Raw genomic sequence first — 22,268 nt, 5'->3', positions numbered from 1 at the left:
CACGCACGAATGAACTGCCAACCACTAGGTGTCGACATCGATTACTGATAGCTTACGGTCCTCCTTCCAGCAGTCCCGTTCAATTACAGCTCAATGATCCGGTGCACAAACGCAATGCAATCGTTTACCTGTTTATTGTTTTTACCAGAGTTCTAACAGTCCAACATTGTATGTGCTGTTTAACGAATAAATTAATTGTATGTTTCTTAAAGGTTTATTGATTTTGATGCCAACAGTCAAATACATTTTGTTTTGTTTACAAATAATCATATACACATATTGCTGTTCCTTGTCATCCATAGAGCATTCTATTTGCTAACCATTCTGGGAATACAGAAATACTGACAAAATTCATTGATCATAGCTCCTCAGTGCACTTTTATCATCATAATACCCTTTCTGTAATGGCAGAACTTGTCTAGAAGTATGGCTTTGAAAAACAGCAGGAACTTTTGAGGCTACCTGGTGACCAAAATAAAATGATATGATAATCTGAAATATATTGGTTAACTTTATTACAGGAGCTTCCTTTAATTAGGCTTAATAATTAATTTTATAAACCATCATTCGGGGAGGGAGCTAATTTTACTTAAAATAACACTGAACAAGATTTTCGCATGCAAGCATGATATTACACAAAGGGATATAATAAATCCTAGTTCTCTATTACGTAATTTTAAATAATGAAATAAAACAACTGTTTTCAAATCTGTCTAATCAAATATACATTGTCTTTGAAACAATACTTTTAATTTACTGGCATATTAGAACTAGCTTGAATTACATTTAAATAATGTAACATTTTAATTAGGCACTAAATAGATGTTTATACTTTGAAATACCTTTATCATTTAATAACAGTGGATAAATAGAAACAAAATCTTAATATCATTTTAGTGTTTAAAGGATCTATTTTAAAGAACAGAGCTAAGAAACCTTACATTGACTTCAAAATCCATGTCAAGCAGCAACAACAGAATAACTATCACTATCATATAGCCAAACAACACTTTTTTTTCTGTGGAGTGAGTCTTTTCTCTTTGGCTTCAGTCCCACTGCTCTGTATCAATCAAACATACTGTTTTGGGCCAACATTGTGACAAAATTTTGGTTTTCCACTGTATAAATTAGGGGCACTTAATCTGAGCTCATCAGCGTCCCATCCACCTAAAACCTGGGACATGCATATTCAATGGACGATATTGAATAGAATTTAGGTTGTTTTCCACTGCTGGAGAGAACATGATGCTTGTGACAGTCAGATGCATGGATGGACACACCAATTCATGACATCCAAACCAATCTGCTTATATCCAGCATGTTGATCTAAATGTGCACCTAAACACACACACGCTTCTCCAGCAGGGTTTTGAACAGGCACATAGGCACACAGAGGTTCACAGAGGTTTATGACAAAACCTGAATCAGAAGGTTTATTTGATCTTTTTTATGATGGATCATTTTTATGATGCCGGAGAAAACCTGAATGACAAGGTATATTTAATATTTTTATGATGGATATTTTTTATGATGACGGGGAAAACCGGAATGAGAAGGTATATTTGATATTTTTATGATGGTTATTTTTTATGATGACGGGGAAAACCTGAATGAGAAGGTATATTTGATATTTTTATGATGGTTATTTTTTATGATGACGGGGAAAACCTGAATGAGAAGGTATATTTGATATTTTTATGATGGTTATTTTTTATGATGAACCATTCTGAATTGCATGACTTCATGAATAACCCAGTCTGAAAACAAGCCAGTCACACTTTCTCTTTTTCTTAAAGGGACGAAGTTTACAGACACTAATTTAATAAAACACCGGCTTCAATCAGGTAGCGTTGTCTGAATGACATGCTAAATGTATTTGGACTAAGTCTTCTCTTAAAGGCTCGATGGCTCCAGAGGAGTGCTGTGACTGGCTTGAGCAAGACAGATGGGAAGATTGGTTTTGGACGCCCTATTCTCTTTGCTCCAATTTGTGGATATTTTACATTTTTATGACAGTGAAGGGGGAAACCTGAATGTCAAGGTATATTTGATTATTATTTTTTTTTTACCTCATTAGTGATTAATTTCTTCATTTCAAAAACAGACAGCAGCAATGATTGTCTTCCCTTTAAAACCTGCTGAAGCCCATGATTTCACATGTAACCCAGTCTGAAAACAAGCCCATCACGCCCTTCCTACCATTCTCTCTTTTTAAAGTGATGAAGGTTACAGACTCAGAAATCAAATTAGACAGTGGGTTCAATCAGGTTGGACTGCCCGAATGACATGCTAACTGGTCTGGGACAAAGTCTTCTCTTAAGGGCTTGTTGCCTCCAGAGAAGTGCTGTGAAAGGCTGGAGCAAAAAGCTTTGTAAGTCCTCTTCACCCCCTTTTATTTGCTTTGTGACTGGATCTACACATTAACATGACAGTGAAGGGAAAAACCTGAATGAGAAGGTACATTTGATATTTTTTGTAACCTCACAAGTGATTCTTTTCTCCTTTGCAACAACAGACAACCGCTGTGATTGTCAACCCTATAAAACCCTTCTGAATCGCATGACTTCATGGATAACCCAGTCTGAAAACAAGCCTGTCACGCTTTCTCTTTTTCTTAAAGGGACCAGACTCTAATCAAATTACACAGTGGCTTCAATCAGGTAGGGTTGTTCGAAGGACATGCTAACTGGTCTGGCACAGAGTCTTCTCTTAAAGGCTCGATGGCTCCAGAAGAGTGCTGTGACTGGCTGGAGCAGGACAGATGGGAAGACTGGCTTTGTAAGTCCTCTTCGCCCTCTGCTTTGAACACCCTCTTCTCTTTGCTCCGCTTTGCAACTGGATCTTTTACCAGCCGCTGCTCCTCCAAGGTCCACATACTATCGTCCTCATCCTCCTTGCCTTGCACCTCCCTGTCAAAGTCCCGCAACTCCTCCATCATGTCCTCGATCTCCATCTCACCGTCAATCTCTTCTTCTACCTCAGATCTGAGTTCTCCCATACTCTCTGTCCTGTTTGTATCATCTGCATCGTCTTCATCCACTCTGCCCTCTGGCTCACTGGCCTGGCTCTCGCCGAACTCCAGGATGGTGGGAAGGTTGCCCTGTTTGGGGCAGCGCTTGCGCAGACTCACCAGAAATGGTTGTGGGAGGGAGAAGATGTCAACGTTGTTCCCCAGGTCGATCCAAGTGACGCTGGGGAAGCTGTCCGGGTCCTTCAGCATGTCCGTAAGCTCTTTGAGCACAGCACGGGTCATCCTGTTGCCATTGAGGGCCAGAGTCTCAAGGCGGGGAAGAGACGCCAGCGTAGGGAGGAGCAGAAGGAAGGCATCGTCTGTGAGCTCGGTGAAGCCCATCTCTACGCTGCCGATGCGGGATGCATGGTGATGCAGGTAGGCACAGAGACGCTCCATGTCTTTCACTCCAAGAGGGATGCCAGACAGTTCTAATGTCCCACTGGATGGAGGGCTTGAAAGAACTGATTTCAGACTGAGAAAGAGAAAAAGAAGCAGATAAAGAATAATAATGTGTATGGAGGTGTGGGAATTCACTTTTTATTGCATTTTATAAATCTGAACTGGAGGAGAGAAAATATGAACCTAATTAAATATGAACCGAAGGAAAGAAAATATTAAGAATTCTACAAATTCTAAGAGTTTACTAATAAAACTAGGACACATTTGCTGGTTAGCTGGTAATTTCATTAGGAACTGAAACATTATGTGGCAAAAATGATCATCTGGCCCTGTGCTGATATACAGTAGAATTAAAATAAAAAACATAACATGAAACAACACATGAAATGCTGCAAATAAATAAATCTAATATTTAAAAATATATATATAATTATTTTACTAAAATACAAATAAAAAATACAGTTTATTTTTATGAACATTATTGTGGCAAGAATATGTATGGCCATTAAGTTATCTTAAGTCACTGACACTGGCAGGTGTGGCAACAACTTAATGTTGGATCCTACATACATACAGCAGCTCTGCTCACATATTCAAATGGTCTCTTCCAGAACCCTATGCTGTTTGGCATGGACATTTCCTGTGGCAACAAAATTCATTGTATAAAATGTATTATAATTAGACTATTATAACTCTCATCCATACTATTCTAGTACCAGATTTTTACAAATGGAAGCACATGAAATTGCTAAAGTAACCGTAACAGTCATTAGTGTCTAAAGAAGACATGTAGGGCAGGAGCAAACTGACTTATATGAGTAGAGCAAAAAGGGCTTTAGAAAGGTTGAGGAACTACATTTTAAAATAATAATAATAATAAAAGAATAGACTATGCAGCTTAATTTATTGAAACTCATACCAGCTTTAACATTTTATTAAAACTCAGAGACTATCAAAGACTCAGGATATCAGCTTATTGAGGGGAATTGAGATCTGATTGAAAGGATTCATTTTCTGTAAATGCATTATTACAGATTCAAAACAGCCCCTGGAAATACAAACAACACAGAATTTAAGAGTTAATTTAATCATGATGTCAGTTGTTATTGTCAAATATGGATTAATAACCTATGAGAGATAGATAAATGGAGCGATATAGGGAACAAAAGACGAAGGCAGGAAGAGAAGCTGATTTAATAAGTAAAAGAGAACAAATGTGTTGCTTTAACCGCTGCACATGCAGTAGACTCATAATAAGCTCAGTGTGCCACCACAGCTTGCCAGTGTGCGAGTGAAGAGAGAAAGAGTGAAAGCGAGAAAAGAAATGGCAAGAATACTAATTCATAATGTGGCCGCTGCTAATTCACACCAGGACATGCATTTATCTTTTTATATAACTGGCATTTGAGGAAGAGAGAGGAATAATAAGCATCCTGATTTGACATGCTATGCTCATTCTGAATGATATATTTCCTGCCCCACTCTGATCCTGTCATTGACCTAGCAAATAAAACAGCAGCAAAGTCAAGGAAATGGCTAAACCAGAACAGGATATCAACTCTCCTGATATTACTGGCCAGGATCCCGAATCCCACGCTCTCTAAGAGAAAAAGCCTTTCCCTCTCTCAGCAATCTCACCCTGAATGCATCTGACCCACTTACATTCTCTCCTCAGCATTTGATCATTTCGAAATGTTCTCATTAACGAAGGAGGGATGTCAAGCTGAAATAATTAAACTTATCTTTTAGCAAAATGGCATTCGCCATGTGACTTATAAAACTTAAAGGTATAGTTCACCTAAAAATGAAATGCCACTCTCTCGTGAACACGCGTACAACAGTTAGTGGAAGCTAGAGATTATGGTTTATAAAATTGTAAATATGGATATTTTTCTTATATAAACGCATTGCTTAGTTTCAGAAGGCCTTTATTAATCCCCCGGAGCCGTGTGGAGCACCTTTTATGATGGATGGACACACTTTATTTAGCTTCAAAATCTGGACCACCATTCACTGCCATTATAAAGCTTGAAAGAGCCAGGACATTTTTAAATATAACTCTGATTGTATTCGTCTAAAGAAGAAAGTCATATACACCTTGGATGGCTTGAGGCTGAGTAAATCATGGGGTAATTTTCATTTTTGGGTGAACTATCCCTTTAAGACAAAAATTTCATAAGCTTTTACATAATTTTTACACTGCTCTTACATTAAAAAAAAAAAAACTCTTAATTGCCAAAATTGCTTAAATATCTCTCTGGTTTGAGGAATCATTGGTTGCATATGATCTGTTTTTCATATGCAATATATGACACAAAAGCAGCTTTTGACTGCTTAGAAAGCAGGAATGGATATACAAGGCTGTGTGTAATCAGAGATTTAGCAATCTACTTAATGCTTAATTTACTTAATGTAGCTTTTTAATGTATCTGTAATTTAAATCACCCCTTGAATGAAAAATGCTGCACAATGCAAAAAAGAGAATGACAAACAAATCTACATTTTCGATTTCTTGGTTAGTATGGAGTCTTTACTCCCATCATTTGCATTTTTTTTCACTCAAGACTAATTATCAGCAGGTGTGTGCTGTTAAAAACCCTTCAGTTGCAGCGTCTTTCCTGTGACTGTAAATAAAATCAGGTTATTATGTCAGTGTGATAGATTGGAACAAAGATTTGACTTAAGACATTAAGGTTGAAGTTTCTCATCCGCAGCTCTACAGAAATAAACCCTTTCAATTACAATCAAACTGAAGAGCAGCAGGTGGGTGGGAGGGTGTCAGAGACGTGCCGTACTGTATTGCATTGTTACAGTTCATTCACATTCTGTCATAGAGGAAAAGAAAGGAAAACTCAAACACCCAACCCCGAAAATCAGTCTTCTATTGAACATAAAAAGTGGTATAAGAAAATTACTGCAAATCCATCATTTACATAGTTGGAATATATCTCTGTTTAAAAGTTTGGGGTCAATAAGATATTTTTAAATAAAGAAGTGAATAACATAATAATACGAAGAAATGTTTCTTGAGCATATTGAGCATATAGAATGGTTTCTGAAGACTGATATGACTGCCAACTGGAGTAATGACTCCTGAAAATTCAGCTTTGCCATCACAGGAATGAATACAATTTAAATTTTTATTACTGTTTTACTGTATTTTTGATCAAATAAACACAGCCTTCAGTGAGCATAAGAGACATATTTCAAAACTATTTAAAATATCTTACCGACCCTGAATGTAGGTCAATAAAAATGGCCTAAGACCCTCGGATAATATGTTGAAGACTCTTGGATAATAATTGTGGTAATTATGACCAATTAAGTGCAGAGTCTATCATTATACTGCTCTAATCTCCAACACACTGAAAAGTCAGCACTGTGTGACTATCAGAGCAAAATGAAGGAATACCATCATTGAAATAAAGCCTGAAATAAACCTTCTTTTGCAGTGGATGCAAGGATTCGTTTTTAGTTAAAATGTTGCTTAGTATGATGCACAAAATATTCTATCATTTAAAATAGCAAGCACTTTTCATGACTGCAGTACACTTTGGTCTCCCATTGCTTTGGGTTTATATCCTAATCATACAAAAATCATGATTTTGACCTGATCTGTTAAGCTGATATTCAATTAATTATAATAAAATCTGTTTGTTTAATATGTAGTTATTTTGTTAAGACTACATTTTACTGTATGAGATTTTCACATAATAAATCACATAATTTGGATCATCTCAGTCCATTTTCTCAATGTTTATAAATACTTTTTACTCTTAAAAAAATATAATATAAACATAATATATAACATAGCATAAAAACGAAAACAACTAATATTTAGCTGACTTCCTGAGATTGACATCCAACATTTGACATTCGGGTCAAATTTTGTACCCTTTTCGTGCAAAATGCCAGCAGCTTTAAGCTCTCCGTGTAATGACTTTATGTGAATTTTAAAAGCTGAGTTCAAGCAATTTCCTTTGTCAAACAGCTCCTTTTTACCCTTCCTCTCAGGCATCAATGACTCTGACATGACAGTTGTCTGGACGGCTATGCAAATCAATAAAAAAAGCATTAATGTAAAGATACCACTAATTGGAGGCAGGTAGTTGCCATGTGCCAAATGAAATGTCTAAGTCGCTGCTTGAATAAAAAGAGACAGGGAATGAAATTGAAAAAGCCAGAGATGCAGAAAGCTGTAAGGAACAGGGCAGGAATGAATATCAATAGCCTATTACAATTTCATCATCACGCCACATTAGAAACCTGCTGTTTCTGCTCTCAGACAGTAAAGAGCATGAGCAGAAGAGGACAGGAAGACAACAAGAGAGAAAGAGGCACGAAACGAGAGCTTAAGTCACTGAAAAACTAGCAAAAGGCAGAACTGTGAGGTAATCTGAGGCGGCATTAGAAGGACTCAAGAGATCATATGAGGAGAAAATAGAGGGATGAAAAACAGGAGGGAAAATTTAGAAGGCAGAACGAATTCAGCAGACATGCCTGAGAGATGACAGTATGATTTCACAACAGCCCTTATTCCACACCCTCATCTACTCCTGTTTTATATTCTCAAATCCCTTTTTCGTTTAACACAACTCTCTATCTTTCTTCTCCCCTCACAATTCTAGCAATCAAAAACCAGTGAGTTTGCTCTTAATGTGGGTGTTATGGAGGCAGATCATATGCTAAAGCTAGATAAAACACTGTCGCCTCTGGACATGATGATCCAGAAAGCTCCGGTCTTCCTGTGTTGAGATGAGAGAGACATTCCTCACCGGTTCCTGACAGCCGTGGGCTGCTTGTTATGGACTAAAGGGTCTCCACTGGACTGCAGACGCTTCACCACATGCAGACCAGACGTGCACAATGCGTTTCACATTTCAGTCCATGAAACAAGGTCATGTAGTAGTAGGTCTATGGCATATTAGATTCCACTTAACAGGTTTTGTTTCGAAGAAGCAATCCAAATAATACAGCTTTCAGATATCTTGTGTTCATAAAGATCTGTTTATATTGTTCCATTTGCAGTAAGCAATTTGACTGTCGACTAATATATTATATTCAGTCAGAGTGTGTGATACTGTTAGCAAGAAAAACGCCCCAAACAAATGCAAACATTCAGGTCTTTTTCTCACACCTGCATTAAACAGATTTGGACTCATCTGTGCTAAACTTTTGACGTATACTGCTGTGCTAATAAATAAACTTTATCGTATATAAAAGTTGAAGTTAAATGCATGTTATTGGATAAACTAACAGACAACACATCCGGAGCAGATGTATAATTTCCTCCGGTTATATGTAGAATTGCACATCAGAATTGATGTAGCTTCAGTGTAAATATTTGCACTGGAGGCACATAGATTAAACTGCACACACACTATGAGCAATGCATTACTCACATAAACACACACGTACCGCAGCCCAACATCTGTTACGTGTGAAATCTCTCAAAGAAAATGGGACACCTGTCTGAGAGACTGTCTCAGTCTGACCGGCGGACGAGGTTAAGGTCATGTTAGCACTTAGCTATTACTAGAGCAAAGAGGGTGGAATCATTAAGGGAGAGAGAAAGAGAAGGGTAACTGAAGGAGACATAAAATGATGAGAAACATGAAAATTACAGTTAAATTATTTTAAGTTGACGTACCAATATTACTAGAAATAAATCTGAAATAAAAGTGATCAAAATAAAAATCAATTAAATTTAAAAAGAAATGTTACAAAAACTAATATAAACGACAAAAGCACATTTAATTACTAAAACTTATACTAAATTTAAAATGAAAACTGAAAATATGAAAATAAAAACTAATTTAAAATATTAATTAATATTTAAATAATATTATAATAAATAATAATAATAATATAAATAATATTATTAAATAATAGTATACATAATAATAAATTGACATTACTGAATTTTTCCAAAGTAAAATATAGGATGCTCTTTCAGACCTCACATTTAATATACACTCTTAAAAATAAAGTTTCCTTATCGACATTTTTAGTTCCATGAAGAACCTTCAACATCCATGGAACCTTTTTCAATTGCACTAAATGTTCTCTGTATTACAAGTCTTCTAATACCATATGAGAGCTTTGTTTGAGAAACAGACCAATATTGTTATTGTTATTCACTGAAAGTTTTCACTTGAAAATCTGCAGTGCACTCACCATTTACTCTCATTGTATAGAAACAAGCAGCTTGCTTATTCTGCTATAAATTATTCTTTTTGTAATCCATGAAAAAAAGAAAATCATATCATATCATATCAAATCTGGTTTTGAAACACAAGAATTTAAGAAAATAGTGACTGAATTTTCATTTTAGTTGAACTATTGCCTTGTTTTCTGTCCTGTTTGCACTTTGCACCTTCAGGCTGTGAAATTATTTGAGCTCCTATTTCCACTGGACAATCCCTTTATTGCCGATCTGATGAAATCACATCAGTAAACTCAGAGTTCAGGCAGAACAAACAAAAGCGCTTGAGGAAGTTCAAACAGAGAATAAGGAGACCCTCAGAGGCACACAAGCATCGGCAACACGCCCAAGGAGAGGAGAGAATGCTGTTTGAGAAACACTTCCCTTTTTAAACCCCAACAGCTGCATCTGTGACAATAACCCACGTCACACAGTACAGAACATAAGCGTAACAAATGAAGAGCCGTGTGTGGTGTGACTCAGACAAACAGCAGTGCTCCATCAACAAAAAGCACCCGGTGAGGATTAGACGACACAACCGGAGCGGATAAAAAGAAGAAGGTATCGAATCCGGTCTATGCAGAACACATGCCTTCACGTTCCAGCTTAACCAAAGCAGTCGATGCAGAGAACGAACTGCGGTAGGGGAGTTCAGCTGTTTTATCCTTGCATACATAAGTTAGGGAACAGTGTAAAGCGTCAGCTAATCTAAAGTGTATCCATCGACACAGGAAATAAATAGAGCCTAGTATTTCCTCATTTACACATTACACGGTCTGTGTTTTGACTATATTAATGGCAGTTGGAAAAGAGCCACATAAGTATGAGTCTACACCACAGAACCATGTGTTAGCAAAAAAAAACACGGCACGCAGTGGGAGGCTGCTCTTTCATTCACTGACTCACTCTGCAGAATAAACACAGCTCTTATCATCAATGGACAGAGAAGAAAGTGCTGAAAGCCCCATTGAGGAGCCAATTCACAGGTGATGAGATTTGGATGGTATACACAGCTGTTCTGGGGATATAATATGCGATATTGTGTATTAAAACAATTTGGGGACATCAGAACTGTAGAACCCAATCCTCATACGAAACGCTTCATTAGCCATGCGGTTTTTAAATCATAATTAATCCCTAAGTGCTGACGAATCAGTACACGGACAAACAACTGGCAAAGCGATGAATCATTTTGACTGCCTGCTCTGCAAATTCGGAAAGCCTTTCATTTTTAAACCAACTAATCACTTTAATAAATGAACAAAGTGAGGCACTTGTGAGCCACTAGGCTACTGTGTGTGGGCTGAAGGGATACAGGCATCAATGTAATTTATAATGTAGCATTAAATGCAATGCTTTCATGTGAAATGAAAGTACTTATGTGGCAGGAGAGAGCTGGACATCAGAGAGAAAATAAGAAAAGAAACAAAAAGGAAAAAAAGAGGAAAAAGAAAAGGAACCAGAATAGGAAACATTAATGGCCAACATTAATGGCCCTTCGTGGATAAGGATTTTGCTAATGAATCAGTGAATCATTTGTAAATCAATGTGACTGATTCATTAAAAATAATTCATTTAAAGGAATGATTCACAAACCGTACAATAATATGGCTTGCATGCAAGTTTTACCCTACAGAAGAGCTATGTAGCCAAACAAATATTTGAAAATGTACTGCATATTGAACAAATATTTATAACAGAAGCTCATTACTTTTACATGACTTTTAAAATATCATTATTTATTATTTATACAATATTACATATTTTAGATAGCATATATTAAGTAATTATAAGATAAAGCATATATTCAGCAAACAGTGTTCAAAGGTTTTGGGGTCAGGATTTTTTTTTAAAGAAATTAATAAGCAACGATGCATTAATTTGATCAGAAGTGACAGTAAAGACATTTATAATGCTACAAAATATTTCTATTCCAAATAAATGCAGTTCCTTTGAACTTTCTATTCATCAAAGAATCCTGAAAAAAATGGTTTTCACAAAATATTAAGCACCACAACTGTTTCCAACATTCATAATAATAAGAAATGTTTCTTGTGCACCAAATCAGAATATTAGAGTGATTTCTGTATCATGTGACACTGAAGACCGGAGTAATGATGCTGAAAATTCAGCTTTACCATTACAAGAATAAATTACGTTTTAAAACATATTAGAAAACCATGATTTTACTGTATTTTTGATCAAATAAATAAATGCAACCTTTGTGAGCATAAGAGATCATTAAAGCCCAAACTTTTGAACATTTTTGTATGTGATAACTAGAATAATGTATATTAACTAGAAATATCTACTTTTAATATTACAACTAATTTTAAATATTAAATTCTTATCAGGTTTTCCACAACCATGGGAACCCTGAGAAGAAAGACAAGTCAAGAATAAACAAGAAGCGAAACGCTGCAAACTGAGCTGTAAAAAAAACCCCTATTGTTGTACTGAGGAAAGTAAGGCAGCATGTGCCCTCACTGCCTAAATCTGAGACCCAATCTCTACTTGTCAGCTCTGCTTTCTCACCAGGCCTGTGGCTTCCTCCTCAGCAGCCCCTGCCGTCTCCACTGGGAGTGCGGGCTCAGGTGGTAGGTCAGCTGACGGCACACCTTCTCCATGGCACCCAAAGCATCTCCCTCCTGATAAAGACAGAGAGAGAGAGAGATCAAATCAATCAGATGTAACACACAGCAGGTTAATGGGGATTGGCAGAAGATCAGGATATCTGAGCCCTCAAGGTAAAATATTTTTTTTTTTTTACATTTATGATGACAGAGGAGCAAAGCTATATGGACTGACCGACATGTCACAAACACAGTCTGGCTCTATCATTAGGTCATCCGAGGTTCTGTGAGTGTGTATGTGTGTGATTTGGTAAAATGCATAAGCATGTAATGTACTAGCGACATATTGATGTATTGTATGGCTATCTCTGAAAAGCTTTATTATTTTTACTCACATTCATCACTGCCTAAAGCAATTCAATTTGCAGAGAGACACGAACACTCATACACACACTGCCTCGAGTAACTGCCACACTCCTCCAGACAGAAACGATTTCTGCCAATGTTTAATACGTAAGTTACAGAAAAAGAAAAGCACTGCATACTCCTGCAGGGCTGCCAATAATTAAATCTAGGGATGCACTGATGTTACAATTCTGGAAGATAACCAATAGATGGCTAATAAATATTACAATTCTATACTATTTTGTGAATTCAGAATTAATTGGGAGATTTTGTATGAACATGGATACTCATTTTGAGATTTGGTAAAGATTATATTTAATATTCTTGATTAATTATAATAAACTATAGAAATTCAAAGATGACTGCAGTGGTAATCTAAATATAAAAACAATTAAATATCCAATACCGTCTGATGCCACTGTATTTAAAGAAAAAATGTCTCTAATACAGAACCAATACATCATGAATCCATAATTTAATCTGAACCAACATGCTGTCATCAGTGGAGTTATTGTTAACTAAAACTAAAACGTTACAAATAATTTTTGTTAATAGAAATAAAGCTGAAATAAAAAAAATATAAATGTTAATTGGAAAAACTTGAAATGTTTCCTTTGGCAACTAACTGAGATAAAATAAGTTTAAGCTTAAGTAATAAAATGACTAAAACTAAACCTGAAATGAAAGCTAAACAGAAGTATTTAAAAATCACAAAACTAATAAAAATGACAAAAGCACATAAAATTACTAAAACTTAAATGAAAATGAAAAAGAAAACGGAAAATATTTAAATAAAAGCTCATTCAGAATATTAAAACACTTAAATAGTATATAAACAATACTAAAACAACACTGGCTGTAATATTGGAACACATTTCAATTAATTATTATGAGCTGCAAAGGTGAAATCCTAGTTATGAGGGTTTTTTTGGGGGGGGGTTGTCCATTAACTGTAATATTGTTTTGTCACATTAATCACAAATGAAATGTACAGAGGTTTATTACTGGAATTACATTGATTTGCTTCAGGTAATAAATGAGGTCCAGTGCACTTCAGTGAATGAGAGGGCACTGCTCATACATGACTAGATTACCAATTATCTGTAGTTTCAAGTACTAGCACTGGGCCAAATGACATTTGTTTTATCAGGAATCCAAGATAACAGTAACATAGTATTTCATCAAGGACACATTGTCTGTGCTCAGGTGTCTGTATCCGCACTGGAAACATCAATATGTAAATCAATCTGGCCATCACATCTCTGCTGCGCCAGACCTTGACCTCTGCAGTGGATCAAAGATAGAACTATGTCTGTAAAAACACACAAACTATGTGTTAGTAAAGCCTATTGGCTGCTGACGGTGAGATTAACAAAGCCTCATGGCTGGTCAGCTCTGGTGCGCATCCACCTGCAGACAGACAGTGGGCCCCCTGGTAATGTAATTATACACCCAGCGGGCTCTGACAGCTCCGAGAGTGTAACAGACAGCCCAGCTTTCCTTTCGTCACATCACTGAGCTCGTCTCTACTTTGTCTCTCTCCATCACTACTTACAAAAACATCACTTAGAGAAAATGTCACCTTACGCACTAGTTCGAACTCTTACTCTCCCCACTTTTACTTGACATTTTATTATGTCTGCTTAGTTAAAGTTATAGCATATGCATGTTTCTAAGGCTGGTTCTCAATTTTTTTAATAATAAAGTGCAGGTCAAGGACTGGCCATCTGTTAAGGGTGTTTCCCCTGAAACATTTGGTGCTCAAGAAACATTTCTTATTATAAATGTTGGAAACGGTTTTGCTGCTTAATATTTCCTTGGAAGACATGATTTGGATTTTTTTTTTTTTAATTCAGAATACTTTGATGAATATCAAGTAAAAAAAGAAACACATTAATATAAAATTTTTCATAAAACAGAAATCTTTTGTAACAATGTAAATGTCACTTTTGATGAATGTAATTACTGAACTGCAATTTGAACTGTAATTCAGAACCTACAATACAGATACTACTATGATATATAAAATTCTCTACATAATAGCCTATACAATAATATTAATTAATTTTCTTTAAGCAAAATATAATTTTATATTTCTTTCTTTTGATTTTGGGGTGAAATAAATCCAGGACATGTTCTTGACAGATTTCATGAGAAAAGAGATGATGAGCTCAGTGTAAAGAAAACAGTCTGCGACATCCTTGTTGTTTTTGGTGGAGGTCAGGTGTTTGTGCAGCTCTCTATAGGAGCTGAGCAGGGAGTTAGTGGTGTGATATTGTGCCTGACTTGCTTCATTAAGTGCAGCAGCAGCAGCAGTCTTGGAAGAGGGCTGACTGGTCTTTAGTGTGTGTGACTCATCTGCGAATACACATCCCTCTGTCTCTACCCTCTCCGCTCTCTTCATCTCTGCTTCTGCCTCTCATCAGAGACTTGCACATGCTTAAGAAACTGGATTTCATCCTAACGCTCACTGCACTGGAATGGTAGTTTCATTTTGCACTTCTTTCTGCTATGACGTCCAAGCAGTGCTATAAGGTACTTTTCATTAAATATTAACGTTACACAACATAAAAGAAACATACAGAAATAGAACAGAAATGGTATGTGTGTGTGCGTGTGTTTAGGTGTGCATGTCACAAATCACAGAAGCACTATACCGTCTTTGGGCAGTGAATATATTTGGCCAGGCTGATAATGAGATCATGGGTAATGGGATCCACAAGGTTGCGGAAACTGGCATAGCGGTAAAGAACATCGTCCAGAGAGGTTGACTCCATTCCCAGATCCTGGAAAAAAAGTCACAATACTGGGAGGTCAAGAGAATGAAAACTACAGACTTGCAGTTCAACCCAAAAATGAAAATTACTCACCGTCAGGCCGTCCAAGATGTAGATAAGATTGTTTGTTCATCAGAACAGATTTGGAGAAATTTAGCATTACATCACTTGCTCACCAATGGATCCTCTGCAGTGAATGGGTGCCGTCAGAATGAGAGTCCAAACAGCTGATAAAAACATCACAATAATCCATAAGTAATCCACACGACTCCATCAATTAAAGTCTTGTGAAGGGAAAAGTTGCGTGTTTGTGATAATCAAATCCATCATTAAGGCATTTTAAAATTATACTGTTACTTCTGGCCAAAAAATGTGTCCATAATCCATAACAACGCTTCCTCCAGTGAAAAAGTCCATCCCCTGTTGTCCTCTCACATCCAAATCCATAGACATATTTGTTTAGAACTGTTTTAGACTGTTTTCGCTTGTAAACACTGCTTGATCTGTGCATTTCTCTTCTGATTCAGATGGAACAACTTTGTCATTGGAGAAAGCAATATTATTGATAGAGGATGGTTTAAAATTAAAAACATCTTAATGATGGATTTGTTTATTACTTGTGAAGATTTTTGCTTTCTGATGGACTGGAGGATTACTAGTGGATTATTGTGATGTTTTTTTTATCAGCTGTTTAGACTCTCATTCTGACAGCACCCATTCACTGCAGAGGATCCATTGGTGAGCAAGTGATGTAATGCGAAATTTCTCCAAATCTATTCTGATGAAGAAATGTCAGAATGTCAGGATGGCCTGTGTTTGTGTATATTTTCCACAAATTTCCATTTTTGGGTGAACTTTCACCTTTAAAGCTTATTTCATTATTCTGAAACTTTGATATGTCATCTAAGAAGCTTTTTATTTCTAATAAATGTGCATCTGCATGCCACATTTATATACACCTCCTAACAATGATGTTCATGAACAATGTTCCTGAAATCATAGAAATTAAATTTCAAAATGTGGGTCTAGAAAGTGAACAGACTTTGTTGTCAGCACAGAATAAGAGAAAACCTTTAACTCTGCAAAACAAGCCAAACTGAAGGAAAAGTTAATCTACATTATCGAACATTTGCGATCTGTAAAGCAAAAGGGCAGCCAGGGGGATCAGCAATTAAAAAAATTGCAAATGTGTGTGGGGGTGAGGGCTTTAAAGCCAGAGCTAAATAATCAACAGCAAACCAACGGAAAATGGGTGGGTGTGAATGAAACAAATTGTTATTAGTATGACAAAGTGAATAAGCTCAGGAAAGGTTAGTCTTTGTTAAGGAAAAAGGCGGAATAATTTTTATGTCACTACATATAACAAACTTTATAATGAATTTCTCTAACACTAAAACCCCGGACCTAAACTGTGCACACTGAGCAAAACCCTTGGTTTATCATTATCATCCCTCTATGGAGCAGAATCTTGATTAATCGATTTCCATTTAATCAAAGGCCCATCCATGTTCATGGTTTCTGGGCAACAAGGTGCACTTGGTAACCACTGGACACGAGATGCTTTCCTTTGACTCTCTTGCTCATTATATGCTTTAACCCCCATTGTGGGATACACTGCAAATGCATTCCAGTAACAATCTCACATTTACTTGGGGTAAAAATCTTCCCCTTGTGAAAAAAAGTACACTTAATTGTATTGAATGTGCACTTTTAGTGTACTTCAAATCGTAAAGGTTTATTTTTTAAAGAAACTGTACTTGGAAATAATGTAATATTAATTAAATAAAAGGTACTTAAAGAGGGTACAATTTCATGTTTCTTAACACTTTTAAAAAGTGCACTTTGTAATAATCTCTAATTAAAAGTTGTAAAGTACATTTTTAAATCATTACATTTTAATTTTTTGTCATGCTTTAAAGTAGGCCTACACTTATTTTGATGTGTTGATAATATAGCACATCTAAAGTACTTGATTATCATTTTTATCATAACTGTAGTGTGTAAATTGTGACCCTGGACCACAAAACCAGCCATAAGGGTCAATTTTTCGAAATTGAGATTTATACATCATCTGAAAGCTGAATAAATAAGCTTTTCATTGATGTATTGTTGATGTATTGATGCATTGATGTATTATATAATGTTTGTTAGAATAGGACAATATTTGGCCGAGATACAACTATTTGAAAATCTGGAATCTGAGGGTGCAAAAAAATCTAAATATTGAGAAAATCGCCTTTAAAGTTATCCAAATTAAGTTCTTAGCAATGCATATTACTAATCCAAAATTAAGTTTTGATATATTTACAGTAGGAAACTTATAAAATATCTTCATGGAACATGATCTTTACTTAATGTCCTAATGATTTTTGGCATAAAAGAAAAATCAATAATTTTGACCCATACAATGTATTTTTGGCTATTGCTACAAATATACCCCAGCGACTTAAGACTGGTTTTGTGGTCCAGGGTCACATTTTATATTACATTTAAAGTTAATATAATTTAAATGTACTAAATTGCAAATCCACCATTATATTTAAATACATGACATACAAGTTTCAATAGAAATTACATTAAAGTGTATTTTAGTTTACCATAATGCTTGTTAGTAAATTAGTACACCTTGCTATATTTCAAAGACAAGAGACGCAATTATTTAATTACATATAAAGATGTACTTAAGGCCTAAGTTTGTCAAAAAAGCAAGAGTTATTAATTAATTGCATTTAATATAAATTTAAACTATAATACACTTTCATTTGATTGTAAATAACAGGCCTAAAACATTACATTCAGTTTGCATTTAAAGGGTTAGTTCACCCAAAAATGAAAATTAGCCTGTATTTTACTCACACTCAAAGCATCCTAGGTGTATCTGACTTTCTTCTTTCAGATGAATCCAGTCGGAATTATATTAAAAATTTAAGTATCTTTTAAATATATTACTCTTTTAAGTTATATTATTTCCATAAGTGTACTTCTTTTTCACAATGTCCTTTAGAGAACAAATCCTGCAGTTTGTTCAGCAGTCACCCAACAATTCATTTACAACTTATGGAGGATCAGAAATCCCCATCAACTCTGTCTTTGATCCCTGCTGAAAGCTGGATCAAAATATAGTAATGGGGAGAGTTCTGGTCACATATACCCATCTACACTAACCTGATATTACTGGTACTGAGACAAACAGAGTTACTATCAATCTGAGACAGCCATTCGATATAAAGAAGAGCACTGCACTTACTGACAGCATCCATAATCACTACCCAAAGTAAACAGTTGGTGTTTATGCAGTGCAGTATTACTCTTCAGCCAGCTTGAGCTGTGTCTGTTCTCACAGGTTCACAGGACTGTAAAATGGGCATCTGTCTTAATAGCATGGAATTCTGTGAAATGCAGAATCTAAAGAGCTGGGATACTATTGCAGCCAGAAGTCTTGTTGTATCTCAGATATGTCTGTATCAGCACTGTATAAAATCTGACAGTAATGATGTGTTTTGGAGGAAGAGTTTATGTCTTTCAACAGCTTACAAAATAACACCAGACCAGTGTTGGACTGACATTTTAGCCCAATTGCAACAAATGATTCTCTCTGCTGTAAAGAAAAATGGGGTTTCTGCATGGGGTACAGATTACAAATCAGGTCAATGAGTCCAATGTTTTGGGGCCTCTGTTTACCAGCTGAGAGGCACACGGTGGTCCGACATATGCAAACAAAAAGCTGCAGAAGTCAAATTTATATAGGCTAGATACCAGAGTGAACATAATTTCTTATAGGGGTCGACTGATATGCGTTTTTCAGGGCCAATGCCGATATTGATTATTACAGATAAAGTAGACCGATAACCGATATTTTGAACCGATATATATGTCTGGTGTAAAAATTTTACTTAATGTCAAAATTTATTTCATTAAATAATAAGGGCTCTGACAAAAACTTTCTTTAAATGCTTTTAAATTATTTTATCGACAAATTGGTTTTGAAGATGCAGAAAAAGCTTAATATCGGCGCCGATAATCGGTCGACCCCTAATTTATAATATTAGTGATTTGATTTCTTGCCACTTGCCACAATATTTTGTCACAAAAGCTCTTCAAGTGCTGTCTGAGAAATTGAGAAAAGTTGACAGGTACACTAATGGATAACAGGGCTGACATTCAACTTGTGGTGGACAAGAACTCATCAGAGAGAGAAGTCTGACAACTTTCTTCCTTTATTTGAGTTTTAATCTAACCTATACAAGAAACATGGAGTGCTATTTGTACCTGCCGGAGAGTCTTCAGCATCTCTGTCGCCTCATCGTGTTTCCCCTGCTTTGCCATCAACATCATCTCTTGTATCATCCCGATGCGCCGCTGGTAGGGAGGAGGAGTCCCGCTGCTCCTCAGTCTGTCTCCTGACCTCAACATTATAGAAGTAAGGATGTCTCCTCGCTCTTTCGTGGGGGTCCGTTTCCATCCCGTGCTCTGAGGGCTCGATCCTGCCTCCTGTCCTGCAGCCTTTGTTTGCTTCGCTCCCATGTTTGCTTACAGATTCTCACCCTGGAAAAGGGCCTCCAGATTGGGCATACTTTCAAAATGATTTCACATTTAACTATTAAAAGTCGTTTAACTGTATGTGAGATTACATTTTGTAAGAAACGAATGAAAATAAGAAATAAGCCTTAGCGTTCCTATAAAGTTTATTGGAGAACAGTGTTTTAAAAGTCGTTCTGCTCACCTTACACCTGTCATCTCTCACCTGGCAGAGAAAATATACTTACATTAAGATCAATGTGAATTTATATAATAAAATTATAAAAACTTGCATCCAATGGTATTTCAGTAAAATCTTTTTCACAAAGTGCTCATTCGCAGGGTTTAAATTATGGGGGAGGTTTGTCAAACCCCCTAATTAAGGCATGAATCACCCCAAAGGAAAGTTGGGGGTCTTAAAAATGTATTTTTACATAAGCATGTATACGTTTCAACAGCGTTCGAACAACGTTTCAGTAACCACAAACGTTACAATCGCGAGCAGAAAACGCCTCTGCATAGGTAACCATAGCAACAGCTGCTCGAGCGATGTTTGTATCGGGCGGTGTGCATCAATAAAACACTGTACTGTCGTTATTTCTCACATTACCATGGATATACACATCACAAATATGTCACAAAAATAGTTTTGTTTTGTTTAAAACGTCTTAACGGTTAATCGCGCTACGGGCGCAAAAAGATCGTTAGGGTTGCGCGAAACGAACCGATTACGCTCAGAAAATTACTTAAAAAGTTGACTCCACTGCGCACATTTCTCATCCAATTTCCCACCAAAACTGTGCTTTACTACACATAACGTTCAACTTTTACATCCTTCACATGTGACACGTGTAACGACGCTTGTTTACTCTCTTTAGAATCCTCCGTTTGCACGCGCAAAATTATTAGGAATTTTTATAAGGCGGCAAAACATGTGTTTCATTCCAAACTACTCGTATTTCAGCCCAATTAGGTCATAAATGATCTCTTCTGTCAAAAACTCCAGTAATCCTCGATTCCCTCAGGTAGGGAACAAGTCTGATGAAGCCTGCGGCATGACCGCAGATTAAAGAAGAGCAGTCCCGCAAACCTCACGAAACTCTCACAGTCCGGAATTCTAGCACGACCTTACGGATTCGTTTTCGGCACGTATTTTTATTTCAGTCGTTATTAGTGCGTGTTTAACATCGCAGTTCCTCCGCAGTCTCTCATACACACACGATGAGTTTAGTCGACGGCGAGCAGTACAGCTGTGAGCAAGGGCATGTCAATATTTACGTCGTCCGTCACTGTTTTCCTCCGCGCTCAAGTCATTCCAGTATTTTCTTCCACGCAGCCCGCAGGAATATCACTGTTCACTGCTACAACGTGCCATGTCGAATTCATTCCCGCTTTGATACGACCTCTCCCCAGGTGTGTCCCGTCTGAGGGCAGGGTGTGTTCAGAGGAGAGCGGCTGAACGGTCTCTCATCACTCAGATGGAGCGGAGAGGCGCTGGGTCTGGACGCAGGCTGTGTGGGAGGGGTGGAGCGGTCGGCAACATCCTCCACTTGTGTTTCAATCTATAGTCGAGAATGCACCACTGCTGGTACAGCAAACCAAGTGGAGCAGATGGTCGCTATTGGGACTGCTCCAGTTCTGCCCTATAGGGGGAATTTCAGTTCTTTAAAGGAAACGAAAGAATCATTCATACGTTTGGGCATATCCCTGTATATTCGTAGTCATAGATTCTCCTCAAGTAATTTTTTATGATTGACTTGTAGGCTACACTACGTTAATAGTTAGCCTTTCTTTACTGACATCTGGTGTTTAACACATGGCATGCCATCAATTTTTTTGTTCTTATATGGAAAATTTGGTATTGAAAAAGTTATAAAACACTTAAACGAATAGTTCACCCAAAATGAAAATGTGTGTGTACTCAGGCTCAGGTCATTCAAGATGTAGATGAGTTTGTTTGTCCACCAGAACAGATTTGGTGAAATTTAGCATTACATCACTTGGTCAGCAATGGATCCTCTGCAGTGAACGGGTGCCGTCAGAATGAGAGACAAAACAGCTGATAAAAACAGCACAATAGTCCACATGGCTCCAGTCATCATGAAGTGAAAAGCTGCATGTTAGTAAGAAACAAATCCATCATAAATGCATTTTAACTTTAAATCATCCGTTCTTGCTAAAACACCAGTCCATAATCTATAATGTGCTCCAGTGAAAAAGTCTAGTTCCTGTTGTCCTCTCAAAACAAAATCCAACAAAATATTTGTTCAGAACAGTTTTTGTAAATGGTGCTTGATCTGTGCATATTTCTCTATTGATTCAGATGAGACAACTTTTCACTGGAGAAAGCATTATTGTGGACTTGGAAGCGACACTTT

The 22,268-nt window shown here is 36.7% G+C and overlaps 1 protein-coding gene across 2 annotated transcripts; it reads right to left on the bottom strand.

Moving 5' to 3' along the window:
- Positions 1-231: 231 nt before the first annotated feature.
- Positions 232-21,390, bottom strand: LOC107592602 (leucine-rich repeat-containing protein 75A-like). Of its 2 annotated transcripts, XM_016282133.1 has the most exons (5): positions 19,642-21,390; positions 15,253-15,381; positions 12,153-12,265; positions 2,760-3,485; positions 232-2,550 (listed from the first exon to the last, which is right to left on the bottom strand). In XM_016282133.1, exons 1-5 carry the CDS (start codon positions 19,894-19,896, stop codon positions 2,538-2,540), a joined length of 1,236 nt encoding a protein of 411 aa, XP_016137619.1. In that variant the 5' UTR covers positions 19,897-21,390; the 3' UTR covers positions 232-2,537. The 2 variants fall into 2 exon arrangements, with proteins under 2 accessions (XP_016137619.1, XP_016137618.1); XM_016282132.1 differs by having other exon boundaries at positions 232-3,485.
- Between the last annotated feature and the right edge of the window lie 878 nt (positions 21,391-22,268).

The sequence above is a fragment of the Sinocyclocheilus grahami genome, unplaced genomic scaffold (assembly GCF_001515645.1).
Source record: "Sinocyclocheilus grahami isolate Dianchi unplaced genomic scaffold, SAMN03320097.WGS_v1.1 scaffold155.1, whole genome shotgun sequence".
NCBI lineage: Eukaryota > Metazoa > Chordata > Actinopteri > Cypriniformes > Cyprinidae > Sinocyclocheilus > Sinocyclocheilus grahami.
The sequence above is the reverse complement of the archived record's forward strand: the minus strand, read 5'-3'. Positions and strand labels throughout refer to the sequence as shown.